The following is a 19,298-nucleotide window of genomic DNA, read 5'->3' as shown; positions in this document are numbered from 1 at the left end:
CTTTCACAAACAAAAAAAAGACTAATTTCTAGACATGTTCATGAGTTATTACTTGAGCAGAATGGCACTACATACAATGCAGACTTTACTGTGTCACACAGAAACCATAATTACACAAATGTCTGATGTAGCACATTATTTTCCTTCTCTCTGTTTCTTTGCAGATGACAACAGTCGATCTGTTCTGGCAAAACAGCAGCAGGGGAGTGGATTATTCAGCTCAGCCACGAGGGACACGCTAACTAGCTCTCCACTGACCTGGCAACCTTGGGATGGTGATCAGCCTGCTGCTGCTGCCTTCCCCTCCCTCTCCAAATGGTTTTATCTGGATGATATAACCCTCATCAGTGGGAAAAGCGAGCTCCACAGAGGTGGTGTTGGTTTCCATGACGCTGGGACGGCTGTGTTGATTCTTCTTGTACAGCACCTGAACACGAGGTCAAGTAAAGAGTCAGACATCACGGAAACAAACACAATTTTTTGATAACACATAGAAACTGGGTGCTTACTTTGTAACCCGTGACCTCTGACTCATTCTCCAGGGCTTTGACCTGCTCCCAGTTCAAAATAATTTTGGAGTTTGATGCGTTCCACATCACTTTAACTGGTGGTTGACTGGGCGCTGACAGGAGAAAAATGCATTATTCACCTCAAACACAAGCAGAGAGCCACCAGGAATTCCAATTAGATGTGATGCTTACGTGGTTTTTTGGTGGTAACGTTGACGATGGAGCTGGGAGGCCCCGTTCCAGCAGTGTTATACGCCCTCACCGAGATGTAATACGTGGTGCTGCCTTTCACTCCGCGGATAATAGTAGACGTTTGATTTCCTACAGTCCTCTGCACGCTGGCCATGTCTTCCCTTTCACTTCTACTCCAGTACCTCAGCTGAAAAGCAACAAGGCAGAACCACAGACGTGAATGCAGAAAACACGACGGACACCTTAAAAGCTTTCTGTTACACCCTGTCAGTGAAGTGCAAACTGGAAACAGGGAGGTGTGAATTCAGCTGGATGGAGGATGTGAACTGGTCTGAAAACAAACTTTAGCAGCGTGTCATCCCATCTGCTTTTCTCAAGTCCATGCCTTTGTGTTGAGGTTTAAGTTATGTGGTAAAAAGGGAGCTCAAATATGCCACAAAAAAAAACAACAGAAAAACAAATAAGAAGACAAGACTGAATCTTCAAAAAATTCCCTGCCATCAGCTTCCACTGATAACAGATTTTCTTTGTCACCCTGCTTGTCAGGGCTGAAATAGCTGGCACGCTCGACAGCACAAATATAATTTGTCTTTCCTCACAGGAATGCTTTGCTCGGGCCCTCCTGCTCCTCTGTTGACTTTGAGTGGTCAACAATTTATAATTCTGACACTTAATGCAATTCCGAGGATGAAAACGGCACCTTTTGTTCACATGTTGGATTTCAATAATGAGCAGAATTAAAAAGAACTGAGCGCAAAGCCACTTTGTGAAACTGCTTTGTAGTGTGGATTAGGAGCTAAACATTCTATCCCTTAGAGTACTGCATCAGTACGCTAATCAGGGTGGTTACAGTACTTAGGTAAGCAACAAGAGAAACACAACTAAACCCACAGGCTTGGGACCAGGCTGGACCATTATGCATGCAGCAAGCTATTATCTTGTGCGCCTAAGGTGCATGAGTCTGAAACACTCATCAATAATAGAAGAGAACAAGATTCAACAGAATAAGTCGCCACGTGTGCATGCACACACACACAGACACACACACAGACACACACACTAACAGGGCTGCATCTGGTGGAAGCATGCAAACAAGGTATTTCACTGGAGCTCACCTCATAGCCCAGCACTCTCTTCTTGCTGGCATTCCAGGGCAGAGCTTTCCACGAAACTTCAATCTCAGATGCAGAGAGACTCTTGGCACGGACTCTGGTGGGCGCTCGGCCAGGCTCTGGAGTTAATGTATAAAGATTTTAGAAAGTAACACAGAGCTTTTGATGACCTCTCAAAGAGGGAACATCAAAACAATTTCAAAGCCACTTCTTTCATCAGAACAACAGAGGGAGGGAAGTGAGAGGAAGACGTCTGCAAGAGTTGAAAGAAGAACGCTGGCTACAAGATCACTGCTGAAACTGTTCAGACCCAGGATGAATCTGGTTCTATGGTCCTGCAATAATGTGAGGTGAGCGAAGAGAACAACCGACACGAAATCACACGTACCCTCCTCAGCAGAATAGATAGTGGTGACGGGTCCGAATGGCCCTTCGCCCTCGTTGTTGTAAACTCCGACCTTCACGTGGAAAGGCGAGAAGGGCTGGATGCTCTCATTTTTGAAGACATATCTGGATGCTTCGGCGGATGGAACGGCTGCCTGCATCCAGCCGGTGGCACCGTGAGGTCGGAAAGCCACGACGTATCCAAACCCTGCTCCGTTCTGCAGCTCCTCTGGAACTGGCTGCAGAAAGAAACAACACTTTAAACACTTTTTTTTTTTTTTGCCAAAAAAAAAAAATCATCGGATACAATAGCACAGTTTGGACACTGTACACTAAATGTAGAAATCAAAGTTGAGGCTTTCAATTTTTAAGGCAATGCCTGGCAACATCCTATTTTTCAGGTGCAACATTTCATTATCAAGTGTGATATTACTGTAATAGAAGAGAGACGGACAGAACAGAATAGAAATACTTTATTGATCCTAAGGGGACATTCTGTTACAGTAGCAAGCAGAAAGAGTAAAGGGACCATTGGACAATAGAAAAATACCATATAAACATAGAAAAATATTCTAAGACAGATAATGCACAATAAAGTGTAGAATATACTATGAATAAAAATGTATTAAATAGAAAAGTATATCATTAAGTGTCAAATGCTAAAAACAAAACTATTTTCTTTCTACTGTTCTCTTCTCATCTTATTTTAGCTCACTTTTTTATTTCAATATTGTGTTGTACAAATATCTTACCGCTTTTCTACTTTTTGGGTACTGCATGTCTTATGTTGTGCCTCTTTATTTTAGCAGTATCTAGCAAAAGAATTTCCTTCAGGATTAATAAAGTTTTATCTTATCTTAAACACAACACGCTGAACACACAAGAAGTCCTACTGAACACATCCATTACACAGTACAAAGCACTCAGCATGATAACATAAACTCAGCTGTTGTCTGATAACATGCTTCAGACATTTATGGCTGCAGGCTACTCGATAAACAAGCCGTTCCCTCTCCCATCTACTGAAGGATTCACGGTCATATAAAAAAGCACTTCATTTCTTTATAAGTCTGACAAGAAATAGGGCCGACGGGTACTCAGAGTGGTGTAGATGTGTGAACAGTGGACTAACAGGGATGTTCATTGTCCCCAGTGACTCAATGTGACTTTCAATGACTCAAAATATAGCACTCAGTCAGAGCAAGTAAATGTAAAAGGCTTTCATGTGGTGTGAATGAGTTGTGGTGTCCATTGTTGGACCGTGTTTATTCCACTTCATTATAATGGTTAATCTTCTTCCATGATATTAGCTTCTTTCTTTCACAAACATTTTATGCACTTATTTGTGAAACAGCTTCTCAATGTGACAAATATTTTTGCATCATTTTAATTTAGCAGACCTATTTCAATGTCAAGGAGTCAAATTCCTAAAACTGACATGCATTTTCATTTGAAATACAAAAAATGGGACTGAGAAATCATTTCAATAAAATAAGCAGTTTGGCTCTTTTGCCAATGTTTGATAACTTTTAAATGCATCTTGTTCATTGTAATATTGTTACATTGCTATGAATTCAACTTATAACACAATACATTCCACCAGCCGTATTAGTCTCTGTCTTTTCTACTGTGAAGAAAAAATATTTTGACCAGATGTTGTGCATTGTGGCCTTGTCATTCTAATAACTGACGTGTGTCTGAATCGTGTCTTCAATTGTTGACACAAACAATGTTTTCTCGTCTCTATGTTCAACCAAAGTGTTTCATCATTATTTTATTTAGATTTCATCTTGTTTTATTGAGATTAAGCACTCTGTTTTATTGCATGTGCAGCTAAATTACATTCAGTCAACATCTGAACACTTAATTGAAGATTTGCCATCATTTAATAGGCAGATTGCAGATGGGTTAAACCCGGGTTTCCTGCCACCCACTGGACAGAATCTACAGTTTTAAATCCGCTACAGGTAACAACCTGAGACTACAGTAAATCATCAAAGTCAGGCTCACATTTTTCTTCTTGTCCTCACCCTGGTTCTTGCACCAGTCTCTGGGTTACAACTTCTGTGTGAATTGAAATGTGCAGTGTTTCCTTTTCTTTTTAAAGGAAAAAGTTAAAATTGCAAATGCAACCCTCTGTCCCTGCTTCTATATCAAAAGGAAAATGCCTCAGGAATTTTCAGGGCTGAGGAGAAATAGCGGTGGCTTTGTGAAGCCCAAGTTACACTCATATTGAACTTTTGCATACTGAAACATCAACACCGATTCTGTGAAACATTCCACAGCAGGAGCTGATGATTTTGAGCAGTCTGAACAAATATAAGCTTTTGGAGCAGGGTTGATATGCAGAGGCTTTGTAGAAATAAAGACAGAAAAAGAAAGCGAGCATGGCAGAAAAAGAAAGGAGGGAAAAAAACAGAAAAGGAAAAATAATCAGGCAAAAAAGTTGGGACTTCGAAGGAACCATTGAGTTTAATTATCTTATTGAAACCTCAAAAGCATTTTTCTCTCCCCCAGGGTGACAGCAGCAGTTATTGCCTCTCTGTTCTTAAAAATGAAATGCCATACATTAAGGCATTCGGCTGTTATTAATGAAACAGAGGCCCAGATCCATGGAGAATAATGACGCCTGGCTGCCTCCTCCATGGGTGAGGGAGTCCTGAACAAGCTTGCTTACCTCCCATGTGATGACTAATTCAGAGCGACTGCCACCGCCTCCACTCACATTAGCTGGTGTGACCTTTGGAGCTGGAGAAAGAAGAAGGATCAGTGTTGGGCGTGTTGACTTCAAAAGACACTGTAAAGGTACAAATAATCATTTCTTCTGTTGCTACACAAGAGATAACTTTTGTATCTAGAACTTCAACATCTGGATATTCTAAACGACAAACTTCTCAATACTGAGTCCAAAAGATACCAAGAAAAAATGGACACACAAGGGATGTAATCTTGGCTGACTACTTCTTTCAGATGCGTTTTCTTTTTAAGCATTCATTAGTTTGTTGAGACACAGGAGTAATAACAATCAGCAAGTCTGCTTTTTGACATATAATGACAATTTATGGCACTGACATTTTGGTCAATTCACCATTTTTTTTTTTCAAAAAATGTTCACTCCTGACCACCTCATATTCGTCTGTTTTTATTATTATCTTTTCATACATTTGTTAGTAAGTATACCAATTGCCCCTTGAGGACAAAAAATATAAAACAATTCAGATTTAGATTCTGAATGTGTGCTTAAATTTGCTTATTTTTAAATTTTCTTCAGACCAATCTGTGGACCAATGTTTGAAGTGCCATTACTTGAGAAATAGCGTAGCTGCAGTCCTGACATTTTGCAGGCTCCAACCAGCTAAATGATGGTGTAAATTTGGTGAAAAAATGTCTAGTCTGATACTCCACCAGTCATAGAATCTTTATTTTTTGTCTGAAGAAGTCGAATGTTTTCCAGTAATTGGTATGAATTCAATTAAAGGTGTTGATTTATGTTTGATTTTTACATTTTATAAAAAAAAAGTCATTATTTTTCATGGATGTAGCAATATTTTCTCACCAGAACCTCTAAAGATCACTATATTAAGATTTATATTCTGTCCAAAAGTTGACAACAGTATTAAAACCAAACAATGTGGATTTATAGGGAGTTATCTAAGAAAAATTACAATTAGTTTGGCTTTTGTATGGATTGAAAAAAATACAATAGGTTAATTATTGAATAGAAGACTCTCTTTGGCATTCTACACTATGTACAATGAAGTTGTATTTAAACCTATTCAAGTGCAAAACAGCAAAGTGCATCAAGTTAGATGCATATTGAGATATAAATAAAATAAATACAAGAAAAATGCTTCTAAACTAATGATTAAAAGATTATTTAAAAGGGGAAGATGAGATTCTAAAACAAAAAGTAAAGAAATAAAAAGAATGCCACTCATATTAGACATATATTGAGCTTTGGAAGTTGGATATTATTTGGGCAGAGCGAGACTGTATCATCCTGTTTCTATGTTCTTATACCCAACTATTCCTTATAAAATGATGATATCAAAGAAATTACATCCATCTTAGACAGTCAGAACAAAGAAAGTCTGAAAGTGCTTCAGTACAGTACATACAGGTGCCCTTCGTCCTTGCTTGGTTGGATGGCTTGCTGGGCTCGCCGGTCCCGATGGTATTGCTTGCCAGGACTCGAAACTCATACTCCACCCAGGGGCTCAGGTCTATTACTGTCGCTGTCAGCCGGTGGCCCCCCACCACCTCAGGAACTGGCACAAAAATACACATTGCACGTTCAGTTTCGAGAAACTTTATGTGCTTGCGGTGTGTTTTCTACACGTGTGTGTGAGCTTAGAACCAGCAGCAGGTCGTCCTCCAGGCTGACAGACTTAGTAGGATCCCACCGCAGGTACATGAGACAGGCGTAATCCCTCACAAGGACACGTAATGCTCACAGAAAGCTCACTAAACAAGCAACAATACAGAAGAATTTCATATAAAGAAATAGAGTGACTGCTAGTTTATCAACCTGGCAATACAGATTTAACGCAAGGCATCAATACCACTGTAATGCACAAAGAGGCGATTCCACTAAAGATGACAACAATCCCTTTAATGTTTTGAGTTCCTACAAGGTCATATTGTAGTTTTGTTTCAAATTTATGATCTTAATGTGGTAAATCAATGAAGCCAGTAAAACTATCTTAAATTAAAGTGTCCTTAACTCTCAAAACATCAATAGAACAAGGTATACAGAATGAGATAAAAGCACTTTATATCCACCATGCGTGAATGCTAAGGGGGCCGTTAAAGTGGATGTGGGGAAAAATGACACTGATGCTATCACTTAACTACCCGATCAAATTACAGCCCTGGCAACAAGCTTCATCATCAGGACGAGATCCATCTTTTCAGGATTCCCAGGAGTCCGATAAAGTGGCGGTCAACGGTCTCGGTACAATTGTGCACCATTTGGCGCTGGGGTAAAAAATTACATCTCCAATATTTTCCAGCCGAGGCAGAATGAAGAGCGACCCCCTCCATGTGATTGGAGGAGACCAAGGCTGGTTGGAAAGAGCTTACCTGTGGTGACAGCCTGCCACCCGAGGGTAAATGGTGTCCTGGCCTGGATGGTGTATGCCGTAATTGGACTGTGATTATCAGGACCGGGCCTCCAGGACAGAGAGGCTGTGGTATCAGTGATTTCTCCAACATGGATACTGGTGGGGGGCCCCGGGGGACCTGATAGATGGCATAGCCAGGCGAGAAGGAGGAGAGAAAGATAGAGAGACCGACAGTAGAAGAGAGGTAAAGGAGGGAAGAGGGAGGAAATGTAAATAGGGAAAAGATGGAGAGATGGCAGAGCGCGTTGTGGTGCTTTTAGCACCTGCGGCTAATGCAGCAAAGTCAGTACAGTGTGAAACCTTGGGGAGCTATTCGGTCTAATTAGACAGTAAATTTCCTTTAAACCACGAAGACAGAAATTTCCATTCTCCTCACTTTTCATTCTGGCTCTTTATTTCTTCATCAGTGAGGTGCAACGAGATACAGTAAACAGGAATCCCTGACAAATTCAAATATTCTTCAGTGGCACAAGAATGATAAATTATTTAACAGCTTGGAGAGCTTAAAGACTTCCAACCTGAAACATCTAATCAGCAGTTATTCTGAAATGAAGCAGTGAAAGCAAATGTGGAATGTGCGCACATTACTGTGACTTACCTCTGACAACCAAGTCAACAGCAATGGAAATGCTGTCCACCTTCGTTTGCACGGCACACGTGTACTTCCCCGCATGCCTCAGCTGGATGTTTCGAATCATAATGTCTCCTGCCGAATGCTGCTGTCATTCAACACATGCACAATCATGCACACACACAAGCACACAGAGTTCCATAAGCAACACCTCCAGCTATTGTAATTCAAGAACAATACTTTTATAGCCTCATGGGAACAAAGCCAGCTGCACAGAAAAGCTCATTCTCATGTATGTGTGTCTAAAAAAATAAATCCATAATTCCTCCTGCAGCTTTTTCCCCCTTCCTTATTCTAAAGAGGACACAGAAATACCTCTCTATACTGGACATACCCCATGCATTCATTTTATCACTGTAATTACAGTAATCGACTTGCTCTAAAAGCTTGATTTAAATTGCGGTATGGAGCCGTTTCAGGGATATGGAGCACCCTAATGGCTAGTCTAATAGTTAGTTCTTAAAGCAAGTCTTTCATTCCATCTCTAATTGCAACTCTTACTCCGGCATTATGATTTTATCGGAGTAAATCCGAACAGGTTCTGTAATAAATTGGACATGGTGGAGAGCTGTGGCACAGTGGCAGTAAGAATTCTGTGCAGTGGCTGCTAGCTTAATCAAAAGTAAGCGTAGATGAGCAGCAATTTATTAAGGAGAGGAGACCGTAAATCATGCTCCAAGAAACACCTAAATCATAAAAGAAACAGAAAACACCCCTGCACTGATTTTTTATTTTCTGTATGCCTGCAGTTTTTTTTAAAGGAACCTTGAATTTTTTAGCTAAAAAACAAGACTGCGAATCGCAGCATGCTGAGATGTAAGCTGCAAACCTTTAAAGTATACAGCGGCTGACTGTGACTGGTTGCAGGGTGTGTATGTAAATTTCATTTTAAAATAAACCACAGGCAGCAATTTTCTGGCCATAAATAATATACATGATACAAACATTCCCTCTGCACTGCGGCTGAATTTATTATGACCCTGCTAAAAGGAGAAGAAGTGTTATATTGATGTACCAATGAATCTTCAGAGTCACCCCGCGACCTTTATTCAATGAAATCTCGGAAGGGGGGCTGCAAAATAAATCAATGTCTTTTATGTGGCTGGTTTTAATAAGAGCACAGTGACAGTAATAAAATGACAATTCTTCAGCAAACCTCAATAAGGTTTGTGTCTTAAGTATTCCCCCTCATCTGAGAAATTTGTTGTAGAAGCTGCAACGTAACAATAAGCAGGTTTCCAGACGCTGTTGCTGTGAGATGCGCACACATGTAGGGTTTTAAAAACAATCTGCAGCTTATGGGATCAGCATAAGTTGTTGCGGGAATCACTAAAGTGATGAGCGGAAAATGCTCAGTATCACAGGAAGCTGAACTCCTTGTTAGCTCAGAGCGCCGGGTTGGTGATTTGCATGTGGAGCCTTGGATTTTTAATAAGGTCAGGGGTAGTTTTGAAGAGACACTGGTGAGGAAGAAACTCCTGTTTTAAGGAGAGGTCACTGGAAATGTCTTTAATTTCATTGCAGTGGATGTTACTGTGCTTTACAAAAAATGACTAAAAGGTGTGCAGACTCTATTTTTGTGAACTGCGTGATGGATTAGTAGAATAAACACTGAGATCTGTACTGACACAGTTTGTTATGAGTGAAGCTGCTGGTGTCTAATGAGGTTTTGCACTAATGTAGCATATCCGGCAGGAATCTAGTGTGCTCTAGTTTGATGGTAAACAGCAAGAAGTACAACACCTGTGGTCTCAAACTGTGTGGCAAGGAAGCAGAAGGAATTTCTGACATGTGTATGTACATACAAGGCTTATAGAACACATTTATTTAAGCCATGCTGCCAGGTGAAAGTCTGAAATGCACAAATGACCTGTAAGATCTCATCTTGTGTGGTTTTGGCCAACATTATCACTAGGACTAGCTGCTGTTTCCCACTGAAATTCCCAGGAACATGTGGGTTAGCTGGTGTAAAGTTTTAGAAATGCAACGAGATACGAGTCACTCAGTCTTAATTCACCAAATGCTCCATGCCTGATCATCTTCAATTTGACTGATTTTATGTTACCATATTGTCAATGCATGTTCAGATATCGGGTATAGATGGAAAACACATAACTTCAATAATCTTTTTTTGCATAAAGTAGAACTTTGACTGGCACCATGCTCATTTTTAAAGCTCCAAATGGTGCCAGTCACAGGAAAAAAGATGAGCCTCTTAGGATTTTTTGACCAAATTTGTACCATTATATATAATTGCTTTGAATTGTTTTATCAAACCAGGGTTGCACCATTGCATGTGATATTTACATATCAGTGAAGATACAAAATTTCAGGACTGCAGCTACATTAATTCTCAAGTTATGGCACTTCATACACTGTTCAACTGATTGGCGTGAAGAAGCGATGCAACGACCCCACCTTTTGTAAGAATTTTTAGCTCAAAATCTAATGTCATCTGTGACTTTTTTTTTTTTTTACATGTATTGATTAACATACACTTGCACAGAAAATAAAAATCACACAAATCTGGTGAATTGAGGCTGAATGCCTTTTTTATGCCTTTATTAATAGTGATATTTGAGAAGAGACAGGAAGCACTAGAAGTGATGAAGCAAATCGCCATGAGCTGGAACTGAACTAATGAACTATCAGTGCACCCGCTGAACTTCAATATTTCACCAGGTTGCTCCACAGTACAAACTTTCATAACAATGTGGTACCCTGGACTGTTTGTTAGAGGAAAACCTGTCTGCACAGCTCTCCCAACATGACGGCTCCTTTGAAAATCAGAGGCCTGCGAGTCTCACAGGTTGTCAGAAACCAAGAATGAAGGATTATGGACTTACACCTCCGACTTTTTCAAAAAATCCACCGTGGCTCCCGAAATGGATGAGCTGCTCGTTGAAGAACCAGGTGAACTTGAGCTCCAGAGACGGGTCGTGGCTCACTTGGCAGGGTAGAACCACGCTCTCCCCCACGGTGACGTCCAGCGTGGCGGGCAGGGTGGTGATGATGGTTGGCTCTGAAACACACACACGTTCATATTTTTTTGACACATTTGATCAAACACACATTGCTCTGTTCCCCCCATTTTTTCCAGGCATTATAATTCAGCACAGGAAATGGCTTTGCCAAAAAAAAAAGCCAAGCCCTTCCATCATCCTTATGGGTATGTCAGACTCAGTTAATAGAAGGATATACGGGACAGAGCACACAGCAAACTAGGGCGCACAGCTACAATAACTGGTATTAGCTTCGGCCTGAGCCCGTCTCTGTGGGGACTCTGAGTCGTGTCTTTCCTGCATCCTGAGAAGCCTCCATGTGTCACTGTCAGCTCAGCCTTCAGCCTGGAACTCCCACTCGATCCGCCCGAAATTCCCAAAACGCACTGCTCGGAAAAAACAGTAAACAGCACTTCTTTCCAGTCCTTGCTACTCTCTTTTCAAGCCTGCAGTGCATTACAGTGGCGTCACTTGGGAATAAGGCGAGCGTCCCTTATCTGCACTTGTATGTGAGCAGCAGAGGAGGAAGGTGGAGGGACATGAGAGAGGCGAGGTGAGAGGGAGAGGCTTTGTTGTTGGGGGTGTACAACACCTCTCTCCCTCTTGGGGGTGCTGTGATTACTTGGTTGAAATTGCCACTCTGAGCTCATAGACTAAATTAACCATGGCAAATGATCCCTGGACAGGCATAGATTCATGCAGAAAGTGCCGGCAGTGCAGTCTTCATCCAGAGTGAATTCGATACCTTCATTGTATTTGCTCCCTCGCACACATACCACCACCACCACAATGTGATTTATCTAGTCGTTTTCTGATTTCACTCCAAAATGCTATCAACTGGTAGGTTTTGCCATACACACAATCAAAGTGTGTCTGAGAGGCCCAGTTCTTTTCTGCTGGGGCTAAATGGTGAACGATGACGGTGCAATGAAACAGTCGTAATAACACACTGGAGGTGTTCCAGGGTCTGTGTCGACTGTGTCGTTTGTGCTTCTAAAGGTTGGCTGCATCTTGTAGAACAAAATGCTGGATGGAAATAGAGAAGCTAAAAAATTTAAAAGGTAAGAAACATACTACTATAAAAAAAACAAACAAAGGGGTCAGGACGGTTTTGCAGTGGTTTAAATGGGGAGACAAATAACGTGAGGAGGAACAACAAAAGACTCAGGAAGGGAAGTACATACGTGGGTTTTTAGTCAAGAAAATGTATTCCGTTATTTGCACGACATGGAAACATGTAAACATGCATTTCTTTCATTATTTCTCCAGCAGGGCTGGTGCGTTTGCCCATCTTTTAGCGCCAACTCCTTTACTTCTATTGTGTGCTGCCTGGTTTCTCAGGCTCTCTGGGGATTCGCTGTGACAATGATGTTGGGAATATGCTCTCTTATTACCCTCCTCTGTCATCATTTGTGACAGATTATACGGACAACCAAGGTTGGTTACACAACCGCACACTGGGTTCTTGAGCGTAATTTGATTGATTTCTATCTTGTATAATGCCTTGTTACCTACTGACACTGTAAACGAGAGGATAGTAACCCACTCACTTAGCGGGGTCACTGAGAGGCAAGAAGGAGAGAGTGTTAATGCACTCAGACAGGCTGGGCTGCACCTTAGGAAAGTGCTACGGTGGGTCAAACATGCGTTGCCATGTTTCACTTCCAAGTTAAGATGCAGAACATTTTAGAAGTGTTTTCTCCACCGTTGTTACACACGGCAGTGTTAACTGTCCCTTAAGCCCCAGGCTATCATTTGAAATTTCCACCTGAGGAAACATCCCCAAATTCAGGCAGTGACAGCTCCAAAAGACCAAAATGAACAACTTACGGGTCCATGGATAAGAGACACTTTCTCTCTCTGTGCCACCACGAGCCCAGAGTGGAATTTAAAAAGCAAAAACTCACAGTGTTACTTTCATCTAATCAATACTGTGAATAGGAGAGTACATAGAGGCCTTAAAAATCAACTTAGTAAACAATCTAAAGTCACTGAACCTGTTCTAAAAATTATCAACTGCAACTTAAATCCATTGCAACAGAAATAAAGCACAGCAACTGCAAAACTCGTGTTAGTCATAGTAGCACTAGGATGCCTGAGATGTAAAAATGGCAGCAGGTGGTGTTTTAATAACAAATACAGCCTGGACCTGGTACAGCATGATGCATGAATTGATCAGAACCTAATTAAACATGTAAAACACAAAGCATATCCCGTGATTTGCACAAATATGTACTTACACATGTAACACTGCTCAATGTGCAGTTTCTCCTGTCAGGAGTGATAATTTAGCATATACATACCTAATGGTTGTCACAGAGCTGTGTTACAGCGTTCACTACTTATAATTGGAGGAGTCACTATGAAAAGGAATCAACTATCTAAAAAAGCTTCTTTACAATTACAGGATTCACCAGAGAGAATATCAATTGGGGCAATTTTTAAAGCTGAGTGGCTGAATCTGATTATATTTTAAATAAATTGGCTCTCACTGTGTTGTTTTTTTTTTTTAAGCTACTCTAAATGTAAAAACTACAACAACAACAAATAAGAATGTTTAGTGTTTCGAGTATGTCTGTGTAAATCACAAATACATTTTAGCATGCACTGATTGACTTCGGAACATCAAGTTCTCACACCCAAATGATGTCAAAAACACCAGGGAAATGGACCTAGAAAGCCTTATGGGCCTTGGGAGGTCAGATTTAGGTGACCTTCTAGGCCTCTAAAATGGAAAAGGTCCAGGCAAAATAGAGATGACATGACACGACAAGAACCTGAATCAAGAAGCCAAAAACAAGGAGACTAAACCCCAGCAATTCCGTATTTTACAGGAAATGCAGAAGGTCAACCAGAACCTCAATTAGAGCTGCAAATGGTTGTCGACTATTTTGCTTCCATGGAACTAACTGCCAACTACAAAAGAAACCATAAGAAGAACAAGAGAATAACAGTTAGAGAAGATGGAGGTTTAGCAGAGGAATTATTTTCATTTAATCTCTTTAAAAACATTGAATAGGTTGATTTGTTTAAGTGACTATTGCTTTACCAGAAAATACATATTAAAGGATGTTACACAAGGGATCATGAAGGTACTTGACCTAAAATAAACTGTCACACAACTGCAAGATTTCAAGTCCACATTCCCTTTTTCCTGAAGATAGAGTATATGACTGAGGAAGCCCACAAACTGGATCTCAAGCACATCAAGCATCTGTAGCTCCCTGCAAAAGATCTAAGGTAGGTTTTCTGTATAGGGAGAGTATAAAGGGGTATAAAAAAACCTGTGTTTACTGAAAACCCTAAGTTTCAGAGAAACAGCATGCATTCCTCAACTGCCTGGGGACACTAAGTCACTCTGACAAAAAATACTGATGACAACAAGAAGAATCATCAAGGCAACTGGAATCGACTGCCAATTGTGTAGCGCCAGCCGAATTCAGCATCGACTTTGCAGGGCCTGGCAGAGCAACAGCAGAAATTGCCAACTCGTCAATTGCCAACTCATCAACTGACAATCTTCTTTGACATCATACGACACCTGCTACAGCTGATAACAATGATTTTCAAGATTTCCAGCCTCACCTCGCAGAATCCAGGAAGGTTGTGAGCAGAGCAGCCAGAATAGATAAGAAAGGGGTAGATTGACTTGATTGTTGAGTGATTGTTGTATTTCTGCATTTATAACATTTGGATCAATCTGGTTCTAACTTTCTACGGGTATCTGCATTAAAAGTAAAGGCTTCCCAACTTTTTCCACTTTTTCTTCCAAGTGCAACCACAACTGTTATACTTAAGAAGAGAGGAAGTGCTTCTCATGAAATGTCTCTAAGGCTGGCCAGTAAGGTTGATAGTGAGTAGTGGGTAAGACTTTGCGAAAAAGACAGTTAGTATCTGGTCAAATCGCCTTTACCTCAGCCTATTTTCTATGATTAGAATCTGGTTCTGGTGTTGAGTCAGGGGTAGCAAATCTTTTCCACTTTAATGTGAGGGTTGAGCAGGACTCCTTCCAGTTAAGTCCTCACATTCAAGTGGAAAAGAAGTTTGGTGTACCCAAGTAACAATGACAAAATGTATTTCTTGTCATTCTCTTCTTAGCCTATGCAAATAACTGTCCAAAAACAACTAACTCAGCTCTTCTCTGAGCTCTTCTGGTTAAGGTTGCTATAGGTGTTGGTATGTAAAACATAGACATTCCCTAACAATTAACTTGTTAGTCATTATACTAATAACAGAAGAGAAAGTGACATTAATGTGTAACCTAGATAGTTTTTTAGTTGAGGCAAGCAAGGTCAGCTGAACAAGCAACAGGAATTAGTACAATGATGTTTGCTTCTGTCAACCTCCCAAGTTGTAGTTTACGTCCGTGTCTGTCTGGACTTGACTTTTGACCTCCTGAGTATAAAATGTCATCACTTCATGATTTTATCCTGTTAGACATCTATATCAGTTTTTGTTATGACTAACAGATGAGTTTTTCACTTATGGACAAAAAATGTGTTTTGTGTATCACAGTGACCTTTGACCACCAAATTCTAAGTGAATGTTTGTATCAGATTTGAAGAAAATGCCCCTCTAGGCAGATACGGCATTCATCAGAATGGGATAGACGGATGAACATGTGGAAAACACAGTGGTTTGGAGTTATAAAAAACAAGCAAATGTACAATTTAACATTTCAAAACAATGATTTAAATAATTAATGAATGCTTAAAATTTTCTTGGCTTTAGATGGACCTATTTTATGTATTACCAGTAGAAACATTGTGTAAATATATTGCAAACTTTGACGGAAATCATTAGAAAATACTAAACCATCCTTCCAAACCCCGTTCTTGTAGACATTTTGAAGAAGGTGAAATGATGCAATGCTGCATTTGCTACTAAGAGACAGACCAAAATTACCCTCATCACTTCAAGAGATCATTTTCTAGGAACTTCCAGGTGCTTTTTTGAACAAACAGATGCACTCATTTTCTTTTGGTGAAAAGAACTGTATACAAGCCAAACATCATTATAAAATAGAAAAAAGAAAGAGGGAACAACCCCCAACCATGCTTGACGTGGAGATGAATGAGAATTGGCTCAATCTTTTATCTAAACAACATCTAGTCGTATTACCAACAGCAACAACAGTCACAGCTCAGCACCACATGCCATTCTGAGGCAAAGGAAGTGAAGGAAGAGTAGGACCCCAGATACCTAATGTAGCCAAACAAATGACTTACTAACACTGGCTCACAGTGGGAACACTCAAAGAAGCTGTGTAACAATAACATATGGTTGACCGCAAAGCAGAGCGCGCTAACAGTTACCAAATGACTCCCAGCTCCTCTCCGAGGCTTACTGGCAGCCTCACATGGCCACTTTCACCAGTCTCCCAACAAACATTATAAATAATGCCCACACTCTTCCCTTCCTGCTGTGAATAATCCCTCCTCGCTTTAATGATCTACAGCTGTAACGCAGAAGTGTGTATTTTCCAATGCGAGTGTATACTGTACATACCCTCACAATGGTTTTCTCACAAGATGACTGATGTGAGCTTGAATAATGCATAGGCGAGGGCATTAAAGAGCCACAGGTCACGTGACGCGGAGGAACTTGAAAACAAATTTGCTGTAGCAAAAGCTTCACTTTTACCTTCCAAGTCCTTCAAACTGAGATTCACACAGATGACTCAGAGGCATCCAGGTTCAAGTTAAACACAAATTTTTGAAAAGAAACTATTTTTTCATTGCAGGTTAAAAGCCGTTCCTTTAAAGAATCTACAAAATCCTACAGTGCACATCGGGCTAAGGTTCGTCCGGTGTATTTCAAGGTAAATCACTGTAACATTATGCAATCACCTTGGTGAAAAAGCTCTTCAATCCTGACAGGTCATTTTGGAACAAAAATGAACTGACCCTCATACAAAGAAATCATTCCACTCTCAATTTTACCTTCCGTTCCCTTTCAAACCAACAAACCAAAAAGAATGCTTTCATCAGCACATCACAAATTCCTCCGTCGCGCTTTTTTGAGCTCCACTTACTTACTTAGGGACAAATCAAAGGTTTCTCAAGGACAAACTTGAAAAGCGAGGAAAACCTTGTCTACATCGCTCAACAGATAGTTACAAGATCCTCTCAGTACTGTATTCGTATGCTGTGCAGTGGCCCATCTGCAGCAACCTGCTGGTGATTACTGACAGATGGCTGCTCATTATTTTTCTATATGGCTGTCAGAAACCACATATCGCATTTATTTTACGTCGCTGCAGCCATTCAGCATGGGAGACAAAGCTCGCTGGGAAACACAGGTGCAACCATTCAGGACAAAAAGTGGTATTCAGGTCAATTTTGTTAAAATGAGTCCTCAGCCACATAAGCAAACCTGTGAGCCTTCACTTGGCTGAATGCTAACATTCTGCATACTGACTAGGCTACCATCCTTAATACGGCTACAATAATTTTGCCAGTTTACTGCAAGTCACAGAATAAGATGAATTGCTTGCAATTATCTTTATTCTTATTTTTTAACAGTTAGACATTTTTTTGAGAGTTTATTTCATGTCAAGTTTGTAATTGGAATGTGATGAGCGACATTTGGATCGAATTAAGATTTGTATTCAAATCCAATAGTGACTTGCCAATCCGAAAGTAGACATGCCCTAAAACACACGCTGCTTTAATGTCTATTGTACTCTACATGGGGCCATAATTTACAACATAAATAGCATCCTGTATTTAAGAAGGACTGAACCTAACAAATGAGATCATAAACTCATTAGGAAAATGTTTCCTAGGTTTAAAAAAAATGAAGAGAGAAGTAGGCTAACTTTCTCATGGACTTCTATACAATCTGACTTTTTTCCATCTAGAAAAGTTGCGTCCTGCTGCCTGTTAAAAAGAATACAGGTTTAAGGCACTTCTGCATTTAGACCCAGGTCTTTTATACGCTACCTATAGTCTAAACAAGATCATTAATGCTGTTCAGTCTCCTGGACCAAATTTGTGATTTGAGATACAAACAAAACATGACAGAGATTGACTTATACTGAAAACGTTAGGGCAAGATTTCTGACAATTTTTGAATTTTGGTTGACAAACTCTAAATGGACTGATTGTTAGTGCAAACAAGTACTGTTTTTATATGTTTATTGCATAATTAGAAACTTTGGCCTCGAAATCAACCAGTGTACAGCGGCCTTCAGTTCATTAACATGCTAATGTTTGCAATTCAGCTCTAAACTGAAAGTACATGTAAGGCTGACAGAACTGCCATTGATTTTGCCCTTGATGAAAAGGTAAAGGATCAATAAAGTGATAATTCATCCGGAGGGGAATATACGTTTCTGTACTAAACTTTATGACAATGCATAATAAAAGGCACATACGTGAAGCTCATGGTGGTGCAAGAAGAAAAATAAGATGAGTATTCTGGGACCCATGAATGTCTATAAAAACATACAAAAAAGACATCCCTGGAGTCATGTCACTACCATGGCTAGAAAAGAACACAGTGTAAACACAGTGAACATGATACATGATACAGATAAAATATTGCTTTTGTGCCCTCCAAACACCTCCAAAGCAAATGGCTGCAGTGATGTGAAACAATGCCGAAAAGATAAATTGCCTTCAGGGTTTGGAGAGACAAACAGAAGTGAACGCCGTATGATCTCCCAAGTTTTGAGTTCACTGACCATCTGTAATGATCGGCGGCAACCCTAATTGCAACGGCTCATCTCCAGTGTAATCAAAATTCAGGGAGCACATCTATAATCAAGTGCAATTAATCTGCTAATATCCCCCCAGTGTTGGAATAATGGGGACATTACCAGGGCTCATCTGTTGTGATTGCTCCTGCGCTGTTTGCTAGGTGGCTTATTCACAGTGGGACACGGCGAATGCCTTTTGACAGGTATTTTTCAGCATTCATATCGCCAAAGTCAATTTGAATAAACTACTGTCATCTCCCATAAGGGCTGATCAGGCAACACAAATTTCTCCTCGCTAAACAGGTTTCCAATCTTCAATGAAGTAGTGCATGTAAATTACCCTATCCCATTTTGCAAACAATATCGATTGTGACAGAAAGGCTCCAGATCATATACAGGAACATTTGTACATCAGCTGCAGAAAACAGCTTTAACGTATGATGATGGAAAGGAGGCGAGTGAGTGAGGGTGTCAAATAAAACCCATATTCCCGTTCACAGGAATAATAAGTGGATAACGGTGCCGTCTATTTATGCTGAGAAGACGTGTGCGGGTGTTTCCTTGCAGCTTGATTGGAAAATCACATATAGGCCATCAAACTGAACCTACAGCGAGAACGGCAGGTTCCACGGCCCCCCTTCAC

General features: G+C 40.4%; 1 protein-coding gene across 2 annotated transcripts in view; it reads right to left on the bottom strand.

Moving 5' to 3' along the window:
- The window catches only part of cntn4 (contactin 4), a 174,816-nt gene that overhangs the window by 3,929 nt on the left and 151,589 nt on the right, over positions 1–19,298 (bottom strand). Inside the window, exons 13-22 of one of the 2 annotated variants that reach the window (XM_022199057.2) lie at positions 10,798–10,973; positions 7,919–8,036; positions 7,280–7,438; positions 6,316–6,465; positions 4,875–4,945; positions 2,202–2,436; positions 1,817–1,932; positions 702–888; positions 510–622; positions 259–427 (exon numbers count right to left, since the gene is read on the bottom strand). In XM_022199057.2, the coding sequence (XP_022054749.1) occupies positions 259–427; positions 510–622; positions 702–888; positions 1,817–1,932; positions 2,202–2,436; positions 4,875–4,945; positions 6,316–6,465; positions 7,280–7,438; positions 7,919–8,036; positions 10,798–10,973 (1,494 nt within the window). Of the gene's footprint in view, positions 1–258; positions 428–509; positions 623–701; positions 889–1,816; positions 1,933–2,201; positions 2,437–4,874; positions 4,946–6,315; positions 6,466–7,279; positions 7,439–7,918; positions 8,040–10,797; positions 10,974–19,298 lie in introns of both variants that reach the window. The other variant, XM_022199056.2, reaches the window with a different exon arrangement.

This window comes from Acanthochromis polyacanthus, chromosome 5 (assembly GCF_021347895.1).
Source record: "Acanthochromis polyacanthus isolate Apoly-LR-REF ecotype Palm Island chromosome 5, KAUST_Apoly_ChrSc, whole genome shotgun sequence".
In the NCBI taxonomy this organism is placed as follows: domain Eukaryota; kingdom Metazoa; phylum Chordata; class Actinopteri; family Pomacentridae; genus Acanthochromis; species Acanthochromis polyacanthus.
The sequence above is the reverse complement of the archived record's forward strand: the minus strand, read 5'-3'. Positions and strand labels throughout refer to the sequence as shown.